A 22,648-nucleotide genomic window follows, 5' to 3' on the forward strand; every position below is an offset into this window, starting at 1 on the left:
TATAGTGAACGCAGAGTGTGTTTGAGTAGTGGATGTAGTGTGTGTACAGTGATGTAGTGTGTGTTTGTGTAGTGGATGTAGTGTTTGTATGTACTAGATGAAATGTGTTTAGTGGATGCAGTGCCTGTAGTGGATGTAGTGTGTGTATTAGACGCAGTGTCTGTATATAGTGAATGCAGAGTGTTTCAATTTGTGGTGGATGTAGTGTGTGTACTGTGAATACAGGATGTTTGTGTAGTGGATGCTGTGTGTACAGTTAATGCAGAGTGTGTGTCAGTATAGTGAATCCAGAGTGTGTGCATAGTTTAGTGAATGCAGAGTGTGTGTTAGTTGTGTAATGAATGCAGAGTGTGTGTTAGTGTGTAGTGAATGCCGAGTGTGTAAGTGTAATGAATGTAGTGTGTGTGTTAGTGCAGTGAATGCACAGTGTGTGTAAATGTGTAATGAATGCAGAGTGTGTGTTAATGTGTAGTGAATGCAGAGAGTGTGTTAGTGTGTAGTGAATGCAGAGTGTGTGTTAGTGTAGTGAATGCAGTGTGTTAATGTGTAGTGAATGCAGAGGGTGTGTTAGTGTGTAGCGGATGCAGAGTGTGTGTTAGTGTAGTGAATGCAGAGTGTTAATGTGTAGTGAATGCAGAGAGTGTTTGAGTAGTGGATGTAGTGTGTGTACAGTGATGTAGTGTGTGTTTGTGTAGTGTATGTAGTGTTTGTATGTACTAGATGAAATCTGTTTAGTGGATGCAGTGTCTGTAGTGGATGTAGTGTGTTTATTAGACACAGTGTCTGTGCATAGTGAATGCAGAGTGTTTCAATTTGTGGTGGATGTAGTGTGTGTGTTAATGTGTAGTGAATGCAGAGAGTGTGTTAGTGTAGTGAATGCAGAGAGTGTGTTAATGTGTAGTGAATGCAGAGAGTGTGTTAGTGTAGTGAATGCAGAGAGTGTGTTAGTGTAGTGAATGCAGAGGGTGTGTTAGTGTAGTGAATGCAGAGAGTGTGTTAGTGTGTAGCGGATGCAGTGTGTGTTAGTGTAGTGAATGCAGAGTGTTAATGTGTAGTGAATGCAGAGAGTGTGTTAGTGTAGTGAATGCAGAGAGTGTATTAATGTGTAGTGAATGCAGAGAGTGTGTTAGTGTGTAGCGAATGCAGAGTGTGTGTTAGTGTAGTGAATGCAGAGTGTGTTAATGTGTAGCGAATGCAGAGTGTGTGTCAGTATAGTGGATGCAGTGAGTGTGTTAGTGTGTAGTGTATGCAGAGTGCATGTTGTATTAGTGAATGCAGTGTGTGTATTGTATTAGTGTATGCAGTGTGTGTGTGTTGTGTTAGTGTATGCAGTGTGTGTGTGTTGTGTTAGTGTATGCAGTATGTGTGTTAGTGTATGCAGTGTGTGTGTTAATGTATGCAGTGTGTGTTGTATTAGTGTATGCAGTGTGTGTTGTATTAGTGCATGCAGTGTGTGTTGTGTCAGTGTATGCAGAGTGTGTTCAGTGTATGCAGAGCGTGTGTTGTGTCAGTGTATGCAGTGTGTGTTGTGTCAGTGTATGCAGTGTGTGTTGTGTCAGTGTATGCAGAGTGTGTGTTAATGTATGCAGTGTGTGTTGTATTAGTGTATGCAGTGTGTGTTGTATTAGTGTATGCAGTGTGTGTTGTGTTAGTGTATGCAGAGTGTGTTGTCAGTGTATGCAGAGTGTGTTGTGTCAGTGTATGCAGAGTGTGTGTTGTGTTAGTGTATGCAGAGTGTGTGTTGTGTTAGTGTATGCAGAGTGTGTACTGTGTTAGTGTATGCAGAGTGTGTTGTGTTGGTGTATGCAGAGTGTGTGTTGTGTTAGTGTATGCAGAGTGTGTTGTCAGTGTATGCAGAGTGTGTTGTGTCAGTGTATGCAGAGTGTGTTGTGTCAGTGTATGCAGAGTGTGTGTTGTGTTAGTGTATGCAGAGTGTGTGTTGTGTTAGTGTATGCAGAGTGTGTACTGTGTTAGTGTATGCAGAGTGTGTTGTGTTAGTGTATGCAGAGTGTGTGTTGTGTTAGTGTATGCAGAGTGTGTTGTCAGTGTATGCAGAGTGTGTTGTGTCAGTGTATGCAGAGTGTGTTGTGTCAGTGTATGCAGAGTGTGTGTTGTGTTAGTGTATGCAGAGTGCGTGTTGTGTTAGTGTATGCAGAGTGCGTGCTGTGTTAGTGTATGCAGAGTGTGTGTTGTGTCAGTGTATGCAGAGTGTGTTGTGTCAGTGTATGCAGAGTGTGTTGTGTCAGTGTATGCAGAGTGCGTGTTGTGTGTGTTGTGTTAGTGTATGTAGTGTGTGTGTTGTGTCAGTGTTTGTAGTGTGTGTGTGTGTTGTGTCAGTGTGTGTGTGTTCTGTCAGTGTATGTAGTGTGTGTGTGTGTGTAAATATGCAATCTGGGGGGGAGGGGGACGGGGAGGAAGGGGCATTTTCACATAATTAAAAAAAAAAATTTTTTACATTTAATTAAAATTGTTTCTCCCCCCTCCCTGCTAACCTTTGTAGAGATTCCATCCCTGGTGGTCCAGTGGGGGCCCCCGGCTCCCTGTTACCGCAGAGGGGGCCCAGGCAGCACACTGCTTCTTCTCTCCAATAACTCTCGTGAGACCCGCGGAGCGTTGCCATGGCAACCGGGCCTCGCGAGAGTTATTAGCAGAGAGGAGAAGAGGAGAGGCTGTGTGCTGCCTGGGCCCCCTCTGCGGTAACAGGGAGCCGGGGGCCCGCGGCTGCACACATAGATCGCGATATTCGCTATCTATGTGTGCAGAGAGGGAAAGTGGGGCCCAGGACTGCCAGAGCAGTCCGGGCCCCCCAGGGCCGCCGGGCCCGTGACAACCGTCATGGTTGTCACCCCCTGATGGCGGCCCTGCATGGTGAAGGACCTGCTAAGCTTGGTGAAGGATCGCAAGGATTAAAGTTTGGACAACAGCAGCTAGAGAGCATCCATTTCTCTTCAACTTCCTGGCACATGAAAGGAAGGATTTTCTATGGGGCACATTAGGGGCACATAGCATTGTGCATGTTCACAATTTCATATTATTAGAGGCCATGCATAAAAACATGTTTCAAGGACCAACTTAGGCACTTTGAATATCCATTCAAATACAGCAAACCTTAATCAGTTATTTATCAGGATCATGAGCAACAGAAATAAAGTTGTATTCAATAAATTATTAAAACGTGTTGAATAGCTCATTTCTATAGTATCCCATGAACACTCTGCATGCTGCATTAGTTTAGCTTTTTTTTTTATTGTGCAGGTGTTTACAGAGCATATCAATGATGCCACAACAGCGTAAACGTTTATCTTTGCAGTATAAAGAGTGGCATTGAAAATGGTGCACATTTTATAGTAAAACGAATCTTAAACTATTAAACATATCGTGTGTGTTACGGATTGAACTGAGCAATATACAGGTGGGTAGGTCGGGCATATCAAGCATCATAAGTTTGTGCTCGCATTAGTTTAGCTTTCCACTCCCCATTTTATAGTTGGCAAACACCCCATTCTTACCTACTCCGTTAATAATATGCCATTTTCTTTGATTAATCAATTATTTTGCTATTGTTGCACTTGCTTAGTAAAACATATGTGTGCTTCAGAACATTTTTTGTTTTTTGAGTCTGTGAAAAATTCTTCCACTGCAAACATTAGACAACACTAGGTCCATACATCCTATCCTACTTTCATAATATAAAAAATAATATCATAATATCAGGCTGTTTTTAACCCCAGAGCACTGGAGTGAATTTGATAGTTATGTATCATGTAAAAAAGAAAAAAAGAAAAAAAACATAAAGAATTCTGATTAAGTTCAAAAAACCTGGAAATGTTAATAAAGTTGGTAATAGCTGGTGATTTAGTGATAGAGAGAAGACTTTATTAAAGATTGTAGAGAATTAATCTTTAACCACAAGACATTTATTAATGCACATTGATTGTAAATGAGCCAATAACTTATTTTAGGGGTATTTGGTGAAGGCTATGACAGCAGCCTTTTACCCCATTAAGTTCTGCTTTTTGGAGGAGAGGGGGTTAGCTTTTTAGCAATACCTTGACCTTTCAGATTTCAAAGAGAACACATTGACTGCCATTCTGCTACCTTTCTCCCCTGGGTTCATGTCCAAAGTGGGCTGCTATTGCTGAATTTTGACCGAAAAAACCCCAACAAATATACGGCTGCAATCCTTTGCCCTGTTAAAAACTGCAGTTTCTTTAAAAGAAAACAAAAAACTTTTTAGCAGGTCAGAAAGGGTAGATTGCTGTACATTTTCAATGTGGGGGCAATGTATGTGCCATTACAGAGAGAACCTAAACTGTTTACATATCAGACTGATTTCATCCAAAAGCGTGATGAGGCCTAACTACGTTGAAACGATCGCTTGGGCTACCAGAGGGAGCCTGCCAGCATTTTGGATCTGGACCACCCTTTTGGGTGGGATAAGTCTAAGATGCAAAAAAAAAATATTTGAGGGGCGTGGCTTGCTGCGCATCTGACAGACGTGTTGGTGTGGAGCTCCGGCAGAACACACCGATTACCCCCAAAAATCACCATGTTAACTCATTAAACAGCACTGAGACTATACCCTACATAACCCTGAACGCCCCAACAGACCTCTAGGCTCCCTTTGAAATTACTGTGAATTCATGTCAGGTTCACTTTAACAGATAACAGGTCACAAGGCAGTAAATTTATCTCATTGATGAAATACTGAATTGCTTTGGGATCTGTTATAATCTTATTTACCTGTTGCTACTCACTACACCGTTATTATCTCAGAGTGTCTGTTGATGTTATAGTATTGCAACACCCACCCTCTTTCTATTGCACTTGGATCTGCTTAGAGGCACATCCCCAAGCATGGCAATCATCACTGATGACACCAACAGACCTCAATGTCAGCACATCAGTGTTACACAATCCTATACTCACCCAGAAAGCATGAGAACATCTGCTTGGGGTGTAACGTAGAAACATGGTGAAAGAGAATAACTATGTGATCAACAGGAACAGCATGCACGAGCTGCAGCATGGGAGAGAGATCGCTGTCTCATGTTGTGGTCTTACTGTACAGAGCACTCACATAAAGTCTTGCACTGCATAAACTGGATAATTCCTGTGATTTAGGGTTAATGCTAGCGCTACCGCTAGGATTAGGGCTAGGGTTAGATCTAGATTCAGTTAGGGGAGAGATTAATGGTAGGGATAGGATTGGTGTTAGGGTCTAGAATAGTGTTTATTAGGGTTAGAGGTAGGGATGGAGATTGGGTTAGGTTTATAAATAGCACCAATGCTTGATGCTGTTCCGTAGGGTTGATATAGATTATTTTAAGCAAACAAATATGTTTGAATGACTATCTGTTCCTGTCCAAATCTGAGATGATTAAATTGCGTATACGCAGAAGTAAATTCACACTGACACATGGAGTTCAGGTTAAAAGAACTTCGAGAAAATTGAATGGCATCTGGTTAAAAAGCGGGTATGCAGACCCTTTTAAAGGCAATATTACATCATCATAGAATATCAAGATAACAACAAATAAACATCATTAATTGGTCTATGTGTTAAGTGGTAAGTTAAATGCCCTCCCATCTATATTATTAATTGGTTTAGGGGTTAAGTGGCTAGTTGGGCATCCTCCCATCATGGGATGTCGTCATCTTTGACACGGGAGTGGACATAAGATTCAAGCGCCATTGTTGTTTAGCACGAGGCTCGCTCGATGGGAGGGGGATCTGGCAGCCAGCCATTTTGAGTACTTGGCACCGTTTAGCTTCAAGGTTAGTTTCTCAGGCTTAGTGAATACACATTTCATTAGTTCAGTTCTCATGATCTAACTATGGCATACATTGTTACATATTACAGGAACTTGACAATTCCGGTGTTACTCATATCCTTCTAGAAAATACATTCTCTTTCTAATATTCTAAATGCTGTTAGGGAAATCTGTCATATAATGCAGTTAATGGAGTTAATGGGGAAATTTAATAAAGGTTTTAATAATTCTACAACAGTGTGATACTAATAGTTGTACTTTAACAAACATTTCTATGAAGTAAGCAGAGGCTTAACAAAAGTAGGGCATTTGTATTAACAGTACAAGCCCCTCAAAAAGGAAACCTATGGGCTATTATTGTACTAAAGTACGGAGCAGAAAACATATGTTGTGTTTGTAGAAGTGGACCACATGTGGTCTGTGAAATTCCCCCCAAAAAATAAAACCGCAGATTTGACCGAGGTTGGTGATAAAACAGGTCAATGAAAAGTGTCAAAATGCTATTAGATTAATACCCTGAGAAATGTACTTTTATCTAACTTAAGTGTGAAAAAAATAAGTGAACCTCTGTTTTTAATCTTTCAAGATTCTTTTCTTTCAGGAAGTGTTCCTGAGGATTGAAGAAAGGTGGATGTGGTTCCTATATTCAAAAAGGGTTCAAAATCCTTGCCTGGAAATTATAGACCTGTGAACTTAGCTTCTGTGGCTGGGAAAGTATTAGAAAGGTTATTAAGGGATAATATTCAAGAATTCCTTGAGAAGAGCATGGTTATTAGCAAAAATCTGCATGGTTTTATGAAGCACAGGTCGTGTCAAACAAACTTGATTGCATTCTACAAGGAAGTAAGTAGAAGTATAGATCAGGGTTTTGCAGTGGATGTGATCTATTTGGATTTTGCTAAGGCTTCTGATACAATTCCACACAATAGATTAGTTTTCAAAACCAAAGAAATCGGTCTAGAAGAAAATGCTTGTTCTTGGGTAGAACATTGGTTTAAAAAGTACAGAGAGTTGTCATTGATGGTAAATGTTCAAGCTGGACAGAGGTGGAAAGTGGTGTCCCTCAGGGGTCTGTTTTGAGACCCCTTCGATTTAACATGTTTATAAATGATCTTGAAAAAATGAATTGAAAGTTTTCAGTGTTTGCAGATGACACAAAACTCTGTAAAGTAATACAATGTGAGCAAGATACTACTTTGCTGCAGAGTATAATAAGCTGTGCAATTTGGGGCACCTGTTCTAAAGAAGGATATTATGGCACAAGAAAGCGTGCAGAGGAGGGCGATAAAATGAATACAAAGAATGGAACATTTTAGTAAATAGTGAAGTAAATACAGCGCCATACTGTGAATAAGTGTAATGTCTAAAAGACACATTACATTCTTTTTTTGTCTCTTTTAGACATTACACTTATTCATGGTATGGCACTGTATTTACTTCACATCCAATCATATACTTTTTTCTTTTGATGTTTAAATAGATAGTTCTATTTCTTTCTACCACTGAAAGAGGTTCAGTCATACCTAGCCAAGCAGATAATATAATATCTTTGTAATCAGATACAATGTTGGATTCTAGGCTGCTAAATGTCTAGGCAGCTTTAGTTACTGATTATCGATCTTTTCCATTTCTTCTGGCTAATACTCTGTTCATAGATATGCCGTGAGCATTCTAAGCTTCATGATATCTATGTTTTTCACCTCTTTCTACTATATGTATTTTTAGCCTCTATTTCACTTTTTATTGTATTTGTGTGTGAAATACTCTGTACATTGATACTCTGAGGTTAATATATTAGTCCATACATTGACTGGGACTGCCTTGGAGCTATACTAAGTATTTCTACACTCTGGAGGCTTTGGTTATAGTGGTAGATACTGAATTTGTTTTGTGTATTTTTCTTTCCCCCCTTTTTTTTCCCCTGTTTGATGTATTATCTTAATATAGCAGTGACATTAAAGCTCAGAATAGTTGTCCATAGTACTGCTTCCATAGACAACGATACATTATCATCATCCAGGGTTTATGACATTTCTATCTATTTTCTAATCTTTATAGCGATATTTAGCTTTTTCATTATATATGTCATTACCTGCTTTAGACTACTTTATTATCTCCAGCTATACGAAGTTCCATACATCTGTTTTTTAACAGTGGTATGTTCTGTGTTTGTTGGCTTTTTTCTTTCTAAACAACCTGGAGTTAGGCCCCTGGAGACCTCTGGAGTCTCCCTCTGGTACTGGGCAAGTTTGCCTATAAAAGTGACGCCAATTTTGTTAGGCGTTGTATGGCAGAGTTTTACTTCCCTTCTATATATTTCTTTGTCATTGATTTATCCACAGATGGCTTCATCAAGCACTGTCCATGTATCTATTTCTTACTCCGTTCACCCACCTTACAAAATATAATATAAAGTTATAATATGTATGAATAATATGCATAATATGATGAGCAGGATATTTTAATTGACAGTTTAACTAAGACATCAATTGCATTTTTTTGGATATGCTTTGAAAAAGATTTCATAATTTTTGCATACATTTGTAAAATTGATTTGATGTTTTGAAAAACATTTTAAGATTTAGATTTTTTTACATATTGATATATTTTGTATATATATTATATAATATAAAATATATTATTGCCGTGTTAATATTTTGAACTAATCATTTCAAAAATGTATTCAAAAATATTAAACTGTCTTCAAAGCTTATCCACAAATATTTTATTAAAGGCCCAAGTTACATGTATTCTGTGAAGAATTCAGTAGAAGTGCAAATTTAAGGGTTGAAATTTTGCCAAGGTATTTGATTTGACTCCACACAGGAGGTTATTATAGAAATCAAATCAAATGGTTCAGATCAATACACCTGTTCTTGAACTGTAAGTTGACTCGGGCAGGTATCGATACCTCTGCCTGTACTTCCTTCTCCTTGACAAGTATTGACCCGTCTGGCTGTACACCTTCTACCAGGCATGTACCGACCTCACTGCCTATGATGCCTCCAACTACTGCCTTTACAAAGGTACTTAGGGCTCTCTTTCTTAAAATGTCCCAAGGACCAGAGACTAGTGCAGCCAGCAAGTAGGTCAGAAAACTCTGCTACTGGAATCTCTAAGCAAACAAGACAGGATACACAGTTCCCAGCAGAACTACCACACTTCACTTTATTTTAAACACAGATTAGCCTTTGCCAAGTTATCCTCAAACATGTGGTGAAAATCATATAAATATAAAAAAACATATGTAACGTGAAGAAAAACCCCAACATAATAATGAATCGAACATGTAATACAATCACAACTTACTAACATATGGAAAAACAGAGATATACAGATGAAACTGTTTAGTTGTTTGCAATTTCCTAATTTGCGAATTGTAATTACACAAATTAATATATTTTTCTGTTTTACCAACAGAGGGCGCTGGAGACATATTGCATGGGTATTGGAAGGCATGTTTAAGTGTTTACAGATATCATACAACTAGGTATAGTATGAGCAAGATTTTACTTCCCTGCACAGGTCTTAAACCAAGATAGTGTATTCAAGTACAATTTATATTGATATTGATAATATATGTAACCTCACTTCATTTGTTTTCCAGGTCTAATAACATGCAGTATATATATATATATATATATATATATATATATATATAAAAAAATAACAGGGAAATCCCCACCATATAACAGAGAACAAAACAGGCACATAGTACAATATTATTATTTTTAAACAGGATTGCACACATTAAAGGTCCAAACCAAAGCAACGGGCAATTCAATTCAAACAAATAATTATCTGCAAAGTGCTTAGCCTTGTAGGGCTTTGTTTCCCTTGGAGTCAAATAAACATATAAATGTAGGTTTACACAGAGCACAATATTTAACAAGATGTTTGGTAAAATATATCTCTTATTGTGTATATTAAAAATGAAAAAAAATCCACAGTATGCAACCACAAATACAACCTGCAACATACAAATAGGCAGATTCTTATACCATATGTGCAAAGATCTTCAATTCTTACGTGAACCCTTTACAGAAACAGCAAAAACAATAAATCATATAAACCATAACATCGCATTATTTATAGACATACAAGTGACAACATACCCAAAAGAAATTAAAATAGTAAAAACCACTAGTAGCATGTCAGCTTTTTTTTTCATGATCTACTCCATTTTCTTTTGAACTTATTTGATATTAAAATACAATTATAGGGTAGGATTACAAACCTATATTCCTAATGCTATAGTACCCTAATTGTGGATAAGATTTAGGTAAACCCCTCCACCTTGGTTTCAATAAAAATTAGAAAAGCAGGTGCATGCTCGTAGTCCTCATTGGGGTCTTGACCTTACTGCAGTGCCCCATGGTGGCGGTGGGGTTATGGTATGGGCAGGCATATGTTATGGACAACGAACACACGTGCATTTTATTGATAGCATTTTGAATGCACAGAGATACCGTGACAAGATCCTGATGCCCGTTGTTGTGCCATTCATCCACGACCATCACCTCATGTTGCAGCATGATATTGCACAGCCTCACGTTGCAAGGATCTGTACACAATTCCTGGAAGCTGAAAACATCCCAGTTCTTGCATGGCCAGCATACTCACCGGACATGTCACCCATTGAGCATGTTTGGGATGCTCTGGATCGGCGTATACGACAGCATGTTCCAGGTCCTGTCAATATCCAGCAACTTCGCAATTGAAGAGGAGTGGACCAACATTCCACAGGCCAAAATAAACAACCTGATCAACTCTATGCGAAGGAGATGTGTTGCACTGCGTGAGGCAAATGGTGTAACACCAGATACTGACTGTTTTTTGGACCCCCCCAGACTCCCTCAATACAGTAAAACTGCACATTTTAGCGTAGCCTTTTATTGTGGCCAGCCTAAGGCACACCTTTGAAATAATCATGCTGTCTAATCAGCATAATGATATGCCACACCTGTGAGGCAAAGGAGAAGTGCTTACTAACACAGATTTAGACAGATTTGTGAACAATATTTGAGAGAAATAGGCCTTTTGTGTACATAGAAAAAGTCTTAGATCTATGAAAAAAGGGGGCAAATACAAAAGTGTTGCATTTATAATTTTGTTCAGTGTATATATATATATATATATATATATATTATTATAAAAAATAATTAATTAAAAATTAAATAAAAAACTGTACACATAATTAAAAAAAAAATTATATATATAATGTTATCTGTATTTTTATGTTAATATAAATTTATATAAAAATACACACACACACACACACACACATATATATATATATATATATATAAGATACTTGATAATCCCCCGCACTCACGCTTAGTTGTGTATCCAATTCGCCGGGTGCCTGGCATGAACTCCAATCGAAATATTACTGCAAAAAACTGCCGCTCACCGGTCTTGTAAAAGTCCAAAATTTTATTGAAAAAGAATTAAAAGAGAGACCAACGTTTCAGTCCCAGCTCGGGACTTTCCTCAGGGTAACAAAACAATAAATACAATTACAAAATACCGACAATATATAGGTAAATCTAATTGGTAAAACTCACCCAGGTGCAATGAAAACGTGTCAACCGTGTACAATAGCCCTTCCGGGTATGCGCGCGCACACCCGCTAAGACTCCTCCCACTATACGTGCACGTGATACGTGCTGTGACGTGCCTTGTATCTACAGTTGCTAAGCAACATTCTGTGTCCAAAATCTGCAGGCTGAGCAAGGATATAGTGAAAGGTCTTAAACAGTGTGATATCATAAAAAGATACACCCACGTGACAACAATGTGCCCAAAATCTACAACCTGATCGAGCATATAGTGAATGATCTTAAACATGTGATGTAATAAAAAATTTGTTTTACATAATCCAGACAACAGTGTATGTTCCGCTGTAATGCAGAACTTAATAGTGAATGTGATAGATAGCCATGAAAGTGTAGAGGTATGTATATGCCCCAAGAGCAGTGTCGATAATGTATGTTCCGCTGTAATGCAGTACATAATTGCAAACATAATCAATGAGCATATGAATATAAATATGCCTTTGTAAAAATACCACCCGTGCGAATGACACCTGTTGCAGTGTGCGATACGCTACCACTCTATCTGCAATACAGGTGTATATACTAAATAGCGAAACAAAATATAAAAAGTGAATATAATAAGTGAATATGATAATACCTCATAATACATATCTCTCTATGTAATAAGAGCAATTACCCGAGTACGCTGTAAATCACAATACATAACTTAATGATAAATAATACACTATAAAAATTGATACAAGCTATAGGAGTTAAATAAATGCATAATATGGGATATTTTCATTTAACCCTTTCGGAGCCATAGTTCCCAACTGATAAATCCAAAACGCTTCTTTTTGGAGCAGCATCCGACCCCTGTTACCACCCCTTTTAGGGCAAGGTACATGGTCTATACTCACAAATTTGAGTGAGGATAATGGATGTGCTTTCTCCAAGAAATGTTTGGCCACCGGTTTGTCAGATTGGCCATCTCGATAGGCCAGCCTGATACTTGACCGGTGGCCACATATACGTTCACAGATGGGGGTTTCCGTCTTACCCACATAATAAAGCCCACATGGGCACATGAGCTTATAGATGACATAGGGTGTCTTGCAGGTAATGGTGTGTCTGATGTCATACGTTTTATTGGTGTGAGGATGGCAAAACTTCTTAGATGGGATCATGTGCCCGCAAGTAACACACCCCAGGCACCGTACACAACCGCGTATGTTGGACTTCAATGTCTTCGTGTAACTGTCCACAGGATCCGTATGTACCAACATGTCACGTAAGTTTTGATTTCTTCTGTAACAGATCATTGGCGGTTCCTTAAAAATCTTTGGCAAAGAATCATCCGTGGATACCATCTTCCAGTTGTCCTTGATTAGTGCTGTAACCTTGTCTGCAGAGTTATGGAAGGTCAATGGGAACACCATGCGCTGTGAAGAGTGAGCCTTGTCCTTACTTGGGGCTCGTCTGGCTTGGATGAGTGCTTCTTGCACTATCCCCTTATATCTATATCTATCCCCTTAACGACTGTGGACGTACTAGGTACTTCCCAAAAGAAACGGTCGTTAAGGACCACAGAGATACCTAGTACATCAGTGGCAATTAGGAGCCCTTAACTGGCAATCCATGGCGATCACAGTCAGGGGGGACTGCCGGACACCCCAGCAGTCCCCCTGCAGAAGCTCCGGCCCTCCAGGACCATGTGATCACCATGATCGCCGCAATAGGACTCTAGGAGCTGCCAGCAAGGGGACTGTCTGAGCTGTCAGACAGTCCCCCAGGCTGATAAAAAGTAAATTATACATATATTATGCATATATATGATTTCATTATAAGTGTACTTTGAGATATATATATATGTACACACACATGTCCGGTCGCCCGGCTCGTAGGTCCTGTGGAACCCACGGAAGGTGACTAGCTGCTCACCTTGGTTCCAACGTTCACCTTGCACCCAACAACACTCTGCACATAAATAGATTTTACAAGGTTGTGTCTCTCTCACAGTGTTAATATGCAATCCGTCACTGCAATTCCCTCTCTTGAGTGTCCCCTCTGCATCCTCATGTCTCCCAGTGTGAGGAAGTATGGGGTTATACTTTTACCCAGTAACTCCAACTAATCATGGCCATGTCAATTATTACATGTATAAAAATGTGTGAGGAAGGGGCAAGCTACTAATGTCACTATTGTATGATATTTTAGTCCCCAGCACCCCGGCCAGGTCCGCTAGCCCTACATGCATTGGCAACACTGGTAGCCCAGCCTCCATCAGGTCATGGACTATCCCCTACATCACGGCCGAGCTACGCAAGCAGACCAACACTTTCCCAGCAACGGCCAGGAAAGCGGAGCTATTCAGGCTTATGTGGGCCAACACGGACAATACAGACACAGGGGAGCGCACATGTAACTCCAACGACTCCAACCTCCACATAATGATTGCCTCACTGGTGTCCTCCATGGTGCTAATCAATGGCTGGAGATACTGGGAGCTTGTAGTCTTCCCATTACGGCTGCAGCTTCCCTCACGGATGTATTTCCAAACACGGCCCAGTTACAACCGGGTAACAGTGTGCCTGCTGCTTCCAGATCACACATTATTAACCCAGCCCGCATGGTACCTGGGAATCTGAAAAAGGACATCCTGGAAGGCAAAGATGTTAATCTTGTCTCCCTTCTGTTTGCCTCCCAGGATTTCGTTGAGTATCACACTTACACATATGGGGATATTTCAGTAGTTCTGAAATCAAGAGACCCTAAACTCAACAAGAAGGTATCGATCCCAGATTTTGTTATCACTTCTGGTATCTATAGGGATGTTTTATGTTTGGTTTACCAACATAGAAGGGAAGAGCTGGTCCTCTATATGCACAAGCTGGTTGACCTGGGCAACAAATATGGTGGTATGTCCTTTAATGACTACCACTGGCCATTCTCAGCGAGAGCGTCTGCAGCTCTGGCCAAGTACAACGTCAGTACGGATTGGAGCCAACTGGACACAGAGCTTTCTTGCAGACACTTCGCTGGGCTAAGGACTAAGGACCAGCTTGTGCAATTTGCGCTTCTCTTGCACATTTGGCAAATTTCTGTCCAGTTTCACCTGACGTCACCCCCAGTACAGCAACCCCAAGCACCTCCAGGGTTGATAAACAGGGCAAAGATAAACTAGGCCACCCTTGGAAAGTCACAAATTTGTAACAACTTTAATGAAGGATCGTGTGGTTTTAGTGTCTGTTGTCTGTTTCGTGTGTGCACTCACTGTTTCAGGGCACATGCGAAAACCATGTAGCCTAGAAAAATGCATTATAAACCTTACTTGATCTCAGTTAATGTTGGAATGCTAGCTAGACTACTGTCCACACATCCTTCAAAACACCTTGATAACTGTTTTTTCTCAGGGTTTCCACACAGGCCTTATCCACATGCCAACAGGGATATTGGAGTGTAACAATGGCTGTGGCTAATACTGAGGCATTAGAGGTGCTATTACAGCTAACGCCCAAGCCACGGCAGACCTCCTTATGTGTAACACGTTTCTCTCTAACTGTTTCTCCGGCAGGTTTCAGTACACTCCCCGGTCATTTAGACGGACACAGCAGCTACCAGCTACCTTTGCAGCCATATTTGGCGATGGATTACTCTAGGGTAATTGGCCAGTGGAGGTACAAGAAATAGAAGGCTTCTACAGGAACTTATGTTTTTTCGAGGTGTACCCTATTGTGGCAGCAGCGGTGGCTTGGGGCCATTTGTGGTTAGGCAGAACAGTTCAGTGCCATTCAGACAATCTAGCGATTTGCCATATTATTAACAAAGGCCGATCGTCTTCGTTGAGGATTATGAGCTTTATTAGGAAACTGACGTGGCTAGCAGCCTGCAATCAGTTTTACATGTTGTGCCGCCATGTCCCAGGAGTTTCAAACACTGCAGCTGATCACTTGTCTGACTTTCAATTTCAGGCTTTCCGAGAATCCCTACCCACTGCTTCACGTCTGGCCACAGCAGCCCCTGTGTTCTGGGAACTAATCATGGACTAGTCGAATTACTACAACATAGCCAGACCTTGACAAAAAAATTCATGGCAGAACATCACCTGGATAGCATGTTTAAAAATAACCTCCCTGGTGGCGTTTGCCACTTTTTGCCACCTCAGGTTAAAGTTATCACACAATTAAATTATACCTGACAGGCATCCAGCATCATATGTACTCCACCTTCCCCAACAACTCTAGTTTCCTCTCCTCCTACCCTAGTAAGACCATACTTAAGGGCATATCCCAGGCTAATAGTACTACACCACAAGAAAGGTTACCCATCAATAAACAGTTGTTCAAAGATATGTCTGATCTAATAGATGCAGCCCCTTTCGAACCCCTCACTAACTCAGTCATAACAATTGCAATTTATCTGGCTTTTTACGGCTTCCTGAGGCCACGGGAATTCACCATCAGTGGGCGACATGACGCACAAATCTGCCTTTAGGTCTCCTACCTTAAAATACAACCAGTACAGTAAATGCGAAAAGCATTTGCAAAAATGTCTTCTTAATTGTGCCTACGTTGTATTATGGGATTTTGCAATAAATTTATTTTAAGCATGTTATGTTTCGTTTTTGCCCACTTTTATTACTGGCTGACAGCATACTTCGGTTTTGGCACACCTCAACCAACTTATTCCTATCACAGGTTCTGTAACACCAACCTTACTTCAGTCATTTGTATCTTGAAATACCTTTTTTTATCGGAATAACCGAATTTTGTTTAATGACAAGCTTTTGGGAGAACCTCACTTTTTCAAGTCTGAAGCATTTCTGAGCAAAACGACAGAATTCAAAGTGGAGTAGTGATACAGGGGTTAAAATGACAGAGTGCAGATAAGACACAGGTTTGATATATGAACTGAGAATCCATGCTTCAGTGGCAGATCCAGAGCCTGATCTCGGGAGGGCACTTGTAGATTATTTAAAGAAATAATCCATGCACAATAACCACTACAGCTCTGTGTACCCCCTCCCAGAGTAAGTAGTCAAACCGTTTAAGAACCGTTTGACAACTTACCCGGGGTCTGCTGGGATATAGGGCTGTAGTAGGGCATAGGAGCAGTGGTGTGTGTGAGTGGTGTAATGTGTGAGGGGTGCAGTGTGTGTGTGTGAATGTGTAGAGCAATGTGTGTATGGGGGACTGTGTATGTGTGTGTGGGGGCAATGTGTGTATGGGGGTCTGTGTATGTGTGTGGGGGGCAATGTGTGTATGGGGGGCTGTGTGCATGTGATGGGCAGTGTGTGTATGGGTGGGCAGTGTATGTATGTGTGTGTGGGGCAATGTGTGAATGTGTTTGGTGTGTGTGGGGGCAGTGTGTGTATGTGTGTGTGGGGGGCAATGTGTGAATGTGTATGGTGTGTGGGAGGGCAGTGTGTGTATGGGGGGCAGTGTATGTGGGGAAAGTGTGTGTATGGGGCAGTGTGTGTATGGGGGCAGTGTGTGTATGGGGAGCAATGTGTGTGTGTGTGGGCAGTATATGTGTGTGTGTGGGGGCAGTGTGTGTGTGTGTGTGGGGGCAGTGTATGTGTGTGTGGGGGGCAATGTGTGAATGTGTATGGTGTGTGGGAGGGCAGTGTGTGTATGGGGGGCAGTGTATGTGGGGAAAGTGTGTGTATGGGGGCAGTGTGTGTATGGGGCAGTGTGTGTATGGGGGCAATATGTGTGTGTATGGGGGGCAATGTGTGTGTGTGTGGGCAGTATGTGTGTGTGTGGGGGCAGTGTGTGTGTGTGTGGGGGGGGCAGTGTATGTGTGTGTGGGGGCAGTGTGTGTATGGGGGCAATGTGTGCATGTGTGGGCAGTGTGTGCATGGGAGCAATATGTGCGTGTGTATGGGGCAGTGTATGTGTATGTGGGGGCAGTGTATGTATGGGGGCAATGTGTGCATGTGTGGGCAGTGTGTGTATGGGAGCAATATGTGCATGTGTATGGGGCAGTGTATGTGTATGTGGGGGCAGTGTATGTAAGGAGGGGCAGTGTGTGTATGGGAGGTGAGGAGGGTAGAGGGGCTTTTTTATAAAAAAAATTAAGAAAAATAAATAAAATGTATCTCCCCCTCGTTTCTTACCATTACTGAGGGAATAGGGGGGACATTTCTCGATCCCTGGTGGTTCCACTGGTGAGAGTGAACTCTAGACTGCAGCCATGGTAAACGCAACAGCGATCCATGTTCGCGAGAGAAGGGGGGGGGGGGGAATTGCCCCGTTGCTCTTCCACTACCCCTATCCGGATCTGCCAGTGCTATGCCTAAAGTACAATGTGAGAGAAAAATAACACAAAAAATGACTACCCAAACGTTTGACAAAGACTGGTGGCAGAATTAGTACATGGAAAGTGTTAAAATACCACCATTTAAAATACCCTAGGGTGTCTACTTTTCAAAAATATATGGTTTGATTACATTGGCCAGCTTCAAAAATGTCCCAAATAGGACATGAGTGCATGATGACCAGCTGTGAAAATTCCAAATAAAAAAACTGAAATGTGCACCCTCCAAATAAGGTATTTTATCCCCCAGAGAACCCGGCACTGTACTCAGGAGATGTTGCTGAACACATTGGGGTGTTCTTTGGCAGTAACCATTAAAGTTCTCCATACATGTATTCTTAAATTGCTACGTGTGTCAAAAAATCACCAATATTTTTTTTTTTTTTTGGCATAGATTGGTGGTAAAATGGTTGAATAGAAAAGAGTCAAAATAGTTTAGTACCCTAGGTTGTCTCCTTTTAAAAAATATATACAGGGAGTGCAGAATTATTAGGCAAGTTGTATTTTTGAGGATTAATTTTATTATTGAACAACAACCATGTTCTCAATGAACCCAAAAACTCATTAATATCAAAGCTGAATATTTTTGGAAGTAGTTTTTAGTTTGTTTTTAGTTATAGCTGTTTTAGGGGGATGTCTGTGTGTGCAGGTGACTATTACTGTGCATAATTATTAGGCAACTTAACAAAAAACAAATATATACCCATTTCAATTATTTATATTTACCAGTGAAACCAATATAACATCTCAACATTCACAAATATACATTTCTGACATTCAAAAACATAACAAAAACAAATCAGTGACCAATATAGCCACCTTTCTTTGCAAGGACACTCAAAAGCCTGCCATCCATGGATTCTGTCAGTGTTTTGATCTGTTCACCATCAACATTGCGTGCAGCAGCAACCACAGCCTCCCAGACACTGTTCAGAGAGGTGCACTGTTTTCCCTCCTTGTAAATCTCACATTTGATGATGGACCACAGGTTCTCAATGGGGTTCAGATCAGGTGAACAAGGAGGCCATGTCATTAGATTTTCTTCTTTTATACCCTTTCTTGCCAGGCACGCTGTGGAGTACTTGGACGCGTGTGATGGAGCATTGTCCTGCATGAAAATCATGTTTTTCTTGAAGGATGCAGACTTCTTCCTGTACCACTGCTTGAAGAAGGTGTCTTCCAGAAACTGGGAGTTGAGCTTGACTCCATCCTCAACCCGAAAAGGCCCCACAAGCTCATCTTTGATGATACCAACCCAAACCAGTACTCCACCTCCACCTTGCTGGCGTCTGAGTCGGACTGGAGCTCTCTGCCCTTTACCAATCCATCCATCTGGCCCATCAAGACTCACTCTCATTTCATCAGTCCATAAAACCTTAGAAAAATCAGTCTTGAGATATTTCTTGGCCCAGTCTTGACGTTTCAGCTTGTGTGTCTTGTTCTGTGGTGGTCGTCTTTCAGCCTTTCTTACCTTGACCATGTCTCTGAGTATTGCACACCTTGTGCTTTCGGGCACTCCAGTGATGTTGCAGCTCTGAAATATGGCCAAACTGGTGGCAAGTGGCATCTTGGCAGCTGCACGCTTGACTTTTCTCAGTTCATGGGCAGTTACTTTGCGCCTTGGTTTCTCCACACGCTTCTTGCGACCCTGTTGACTATTTTGAATGAAACGCTTGAATGTTCGATGATCACGCTTCAGAAACTTTGCAATTTTAAGAGTGCTGCATCCCTCTGCAAGATATCTCACTATTTTTAACTTTTCTGAGCCTGTCAAGTCCTTCTTTTGACCCATTTTGCCAAAGGAAAGGAGGTTGCCTAATAATTATGCACACCTGATATAGGGTGTTGATGTAATTAGACCACACCCCTTCTCATTACAGAGATGCACATCACCTAATATGCTTAATTGGTAGTAGGCTTTCGAGCCTATACAGCTTGGAGTAAGACAACATGCATAAAGAGGATGATGTGGTCAAAATACTCATTTGCCTAATAATTCTGCACGCAGTGTACATGTGAAGGGTTATTCTGGAATTCCTGACAGATATCAGTGTTACAATGTAACTTGCGTTAATTTTGAAAAAAAAATGGTTTGGAAATAGCAAAGTGCTACTTGTACTTATAGCCCTATAACCTTTTAAAAAATGCTAAGAACATGTTAACATTAGGCACTCAGGACAAAATTTAGAAACTATTTAGCACATGTGTTTTTGGGCAGTTGTAGATGCGTAACAGATTTTGGAGGTAAAATTTTGAAAAAGTATGTTTGTAAAAAAAAATTTCATCCTAATTCATAATTTTTTTATAGTAAATGATATGATATGATGAAAATAATGGTATCTTTAGAAAGATCATTTAATGGCGAGAAAAGCGGTATTTAATATGTGTGGGTACAGTAAATGAGTAAGAGGAAAATTACAGCTAACCACAAACACCGCAGACATTTAAAAAGTAGTCCTTAACGGTAAGAAAATTGAAACACGGTCTGGTCTGGTTTTAAATACTTTTTGATTTTAATTTGAATTCTCACTTAGTAAATAAACCTGTTTCGCATTACTTTCCAGGATTCTTAAATTATTCAGATTCTTAACAAACTGCTTTATTGTAAAGGGCTTAAAAGTTAGCTGCATGATAAATGTAATAAATTCTACTTAATTATTGCAATTATTAATTTAAAAAAAAAACAGTGTTGCCTGATTTTTCTGATATATTGAACAGATTGAGTGATTAAATGTCAAATGAACAAAGAATGTTATCAATTCGTAACTACACTAAAATAGATATTTAGACCCAGTTTCAAAATAGTTGTCTTTACTTTCTCTAAAATTCTAAGTTGAAGAAAGATCAAACATCTTGAAATATATATATATATATATATATCCTCAGCAGATTTGAATTCTAGAGGTTCCGTTTGCACATCATATTTACAGGCAGTGATTGCGATTGCTCCCTTCACTGAACAATTTGCATAGAAATCTCAAGAGAGGAGCTGGTGATATTTAACAAGATGTGAGAGCGTTTTCTATACAGGAAAGGACATTCAAACACCTTAGAGAAAATGGATTTACTACTGATTACATGTGTCTTAGCATCGATAACCTGTACGTATTGTTTTTTACACCATGTATATGAAGTTATATTGCTTATTGTGATACAATATTAACTTTTTTTTTTTTTTAAATCTTTTTCATTCAGATGTTGACTCACAAACTCCACTCCTAACACCAACTATTCTGTCAGTGAATAAAGGAGAAACTGCAACATTTAACTGTGATGTTGGAGTTAAAAACAATCATGTTACATGGTTCGCGAGACAGTCACCAGGAGAGGTCCCACAGCTTTTGCTTTACCATCACCATACATACACAGAACCTAGATATGGACCTGGAATGTCATCAGCACATTATGGCTGCACCATAAACAGTGCTGGGACACAGTATCAACTGATTATTAAAAACACAGACACCTCGGATACTGTGTTAGTTTACTGTTATAAATGGTATGATAATGTAGGAGGACACTGTGATACACAGCTGAACAAAAACTCTGCAGAAGGTGTGAGAGACATGCTTAAGAGTTCCCATTCAATATTTTCTTGATATAGATGCATTTACCTTTGATTTTTCCACAGATGGGTTTATCAAAAAGTGATTATGTATATATGTCATGTGTCCCATAAAATAAGAAAATGGATTTTAAAACCTTATAGATTGTCCTGACAATAAGGGCACTCACATTACACCTTGTCACATTATTTATTGTACAAAGTCACGTCAGCCACCTTACAGTGCTGGATTTTAAAGTATAAATATAAAGGTATATAATATGATTGGCAGGATATATTAATTGTTAATCTAACTAAGGCATCAATTGAATGTGCATTTCAAATTGTTTTATATTTTTAGATAACATTTTAAAAGGATTTAATATTCTGAAAACATCCTTCTAAAAAGTGCATCCAAAAATATTAAATAATTCGAAAGGCTTATCAACAAAAATAAAATCAAGGCACAAATTAATCCCCTAAGGACAGAGGTAATTGTACATGTTCTGATTAAAACAAAACAAAACAAAACCTGGAATTTGAGCTATATGTCTTTTCAACCATAAATCACCTCTTTCATATCAATTGGTTTCATTAGCTTAATGCAACTGACCCCAAGAGGCAGCAATTGCCCAGGACACCTGACTTACAAAGACTTTTCATTGAGCTGTATTAGGAAGTCTGTAATTGGACAGCCACAGATAGTCTGGGTGGGGTTTGAAGGGGATACCTTGCAAAGGCAGCAGACAATAGATCTGCAGTTTTTTTAGCAAGCTGATTGTAGGTATTATTTCCCCAATTAAATAATGCAGAATTTAATGCATGTAAGTTTTCATTTGTGGTATATCTACTAAACAGTGGGTTTTATTTATTTTGTATTTGGACAGTGGGGTGTCCCTTTAAAGCTACAGCAAAGAGAGTAGTTTTTAATGGGACAATTGCAAGTTGGGAAAATGATAAATGGAGTACCTCAGAGTACTATTATAGGCCAACTTCTATTTAATCAGTTTTTTAAACCCTTAAAGGGACACTATAGTCACCTGAACAACTTTAGCCTAATGAAGCAGTTTTGGTGTATAGAACATGCCCTTGCAGCCTCACTGCTCAATCTTCTGCCATTTAGGAGTTAAATCTCTTTGTTTATGAACCCTAGTCACACCTCCCTGCATGTGACTTGCACAGCCTTCCATAAACACTTCCTGTAAAGAGAGCCCTATTTAGGCTTTCTTTATTGCAAGTTCTGTTTAATTAAGATTTTATTATCCCCTGCTATGTTAATAGCTTGCTAGACCCTGCAAGAGCCTCCTGTATGTGATTAAAGTTCATTTAAGAGATTGAGATACAATTATTTAAGGTAAATTACATCTGTTTAAAAGTGAAACCAGTTTTTTTTTCCATGCAGGCTCTGTCAATCATAGCCAGGGGAGGTGTGGCTAGGGCTGCATAATCAGAAAAAAAGTGATTTAACTCCTAAA

General features: G+C 39.9%; 1 protein-coding gene across 14 annotated transcripts in view; it reads left to right on the forward strand.

The window, feature by feature from the left end:
• Positions 1 to 22,648, forward strand: part of LOC134611593 (immunoglobulin lambda-1 light chain-like) — a 565,493-nt gene that overhangs the window by 244,953 nt on the left and 297,892 nt on the right. For 2 of the 14 annotated variants that reach the window (XM_063455627.1, XM_063455632.1), the window contains exons 1-2: positions 20,670 to 20,730; positions 20,825 to 21,147. The exons of 9 other annotated variants lie outside the window; for them this stretch is intronic. In XM_063455627.1, the coding sequence (XP_063311697.1) occupies positions 20,688 to 20,730; positions 20,825 to 21,147 (366 nt within the window). In that variant the 5' untranslated portion in view covers positions 20,670 to 20,687. Of the gene's footprint in view, positions 1 to 20,669; positions 20,731 to 20,824; positions 21,152 to 22,648 lie in introns of those variants that run through there. 3 more of the 14 variants (XM_063455625.1, XM_063455631.1, XM_063455630.1) reach the window with 3 other exon arrangements.

The sequence above is a fragment of the Pelobates fuscus genome, chromosome 5 (assembly GCF_036172605.1).
Source record: "Pelobates fuscus isolate aPelFus1 chromosome 5, aPelFus1.pri, whole genome shotgun sequence".
Taxonomy (NCBI): Eukaryota; Metazoa; Chordata; class Amphibia; order Anura; family Pelobatidae; genus Pelobates; species Pelobates fuscus.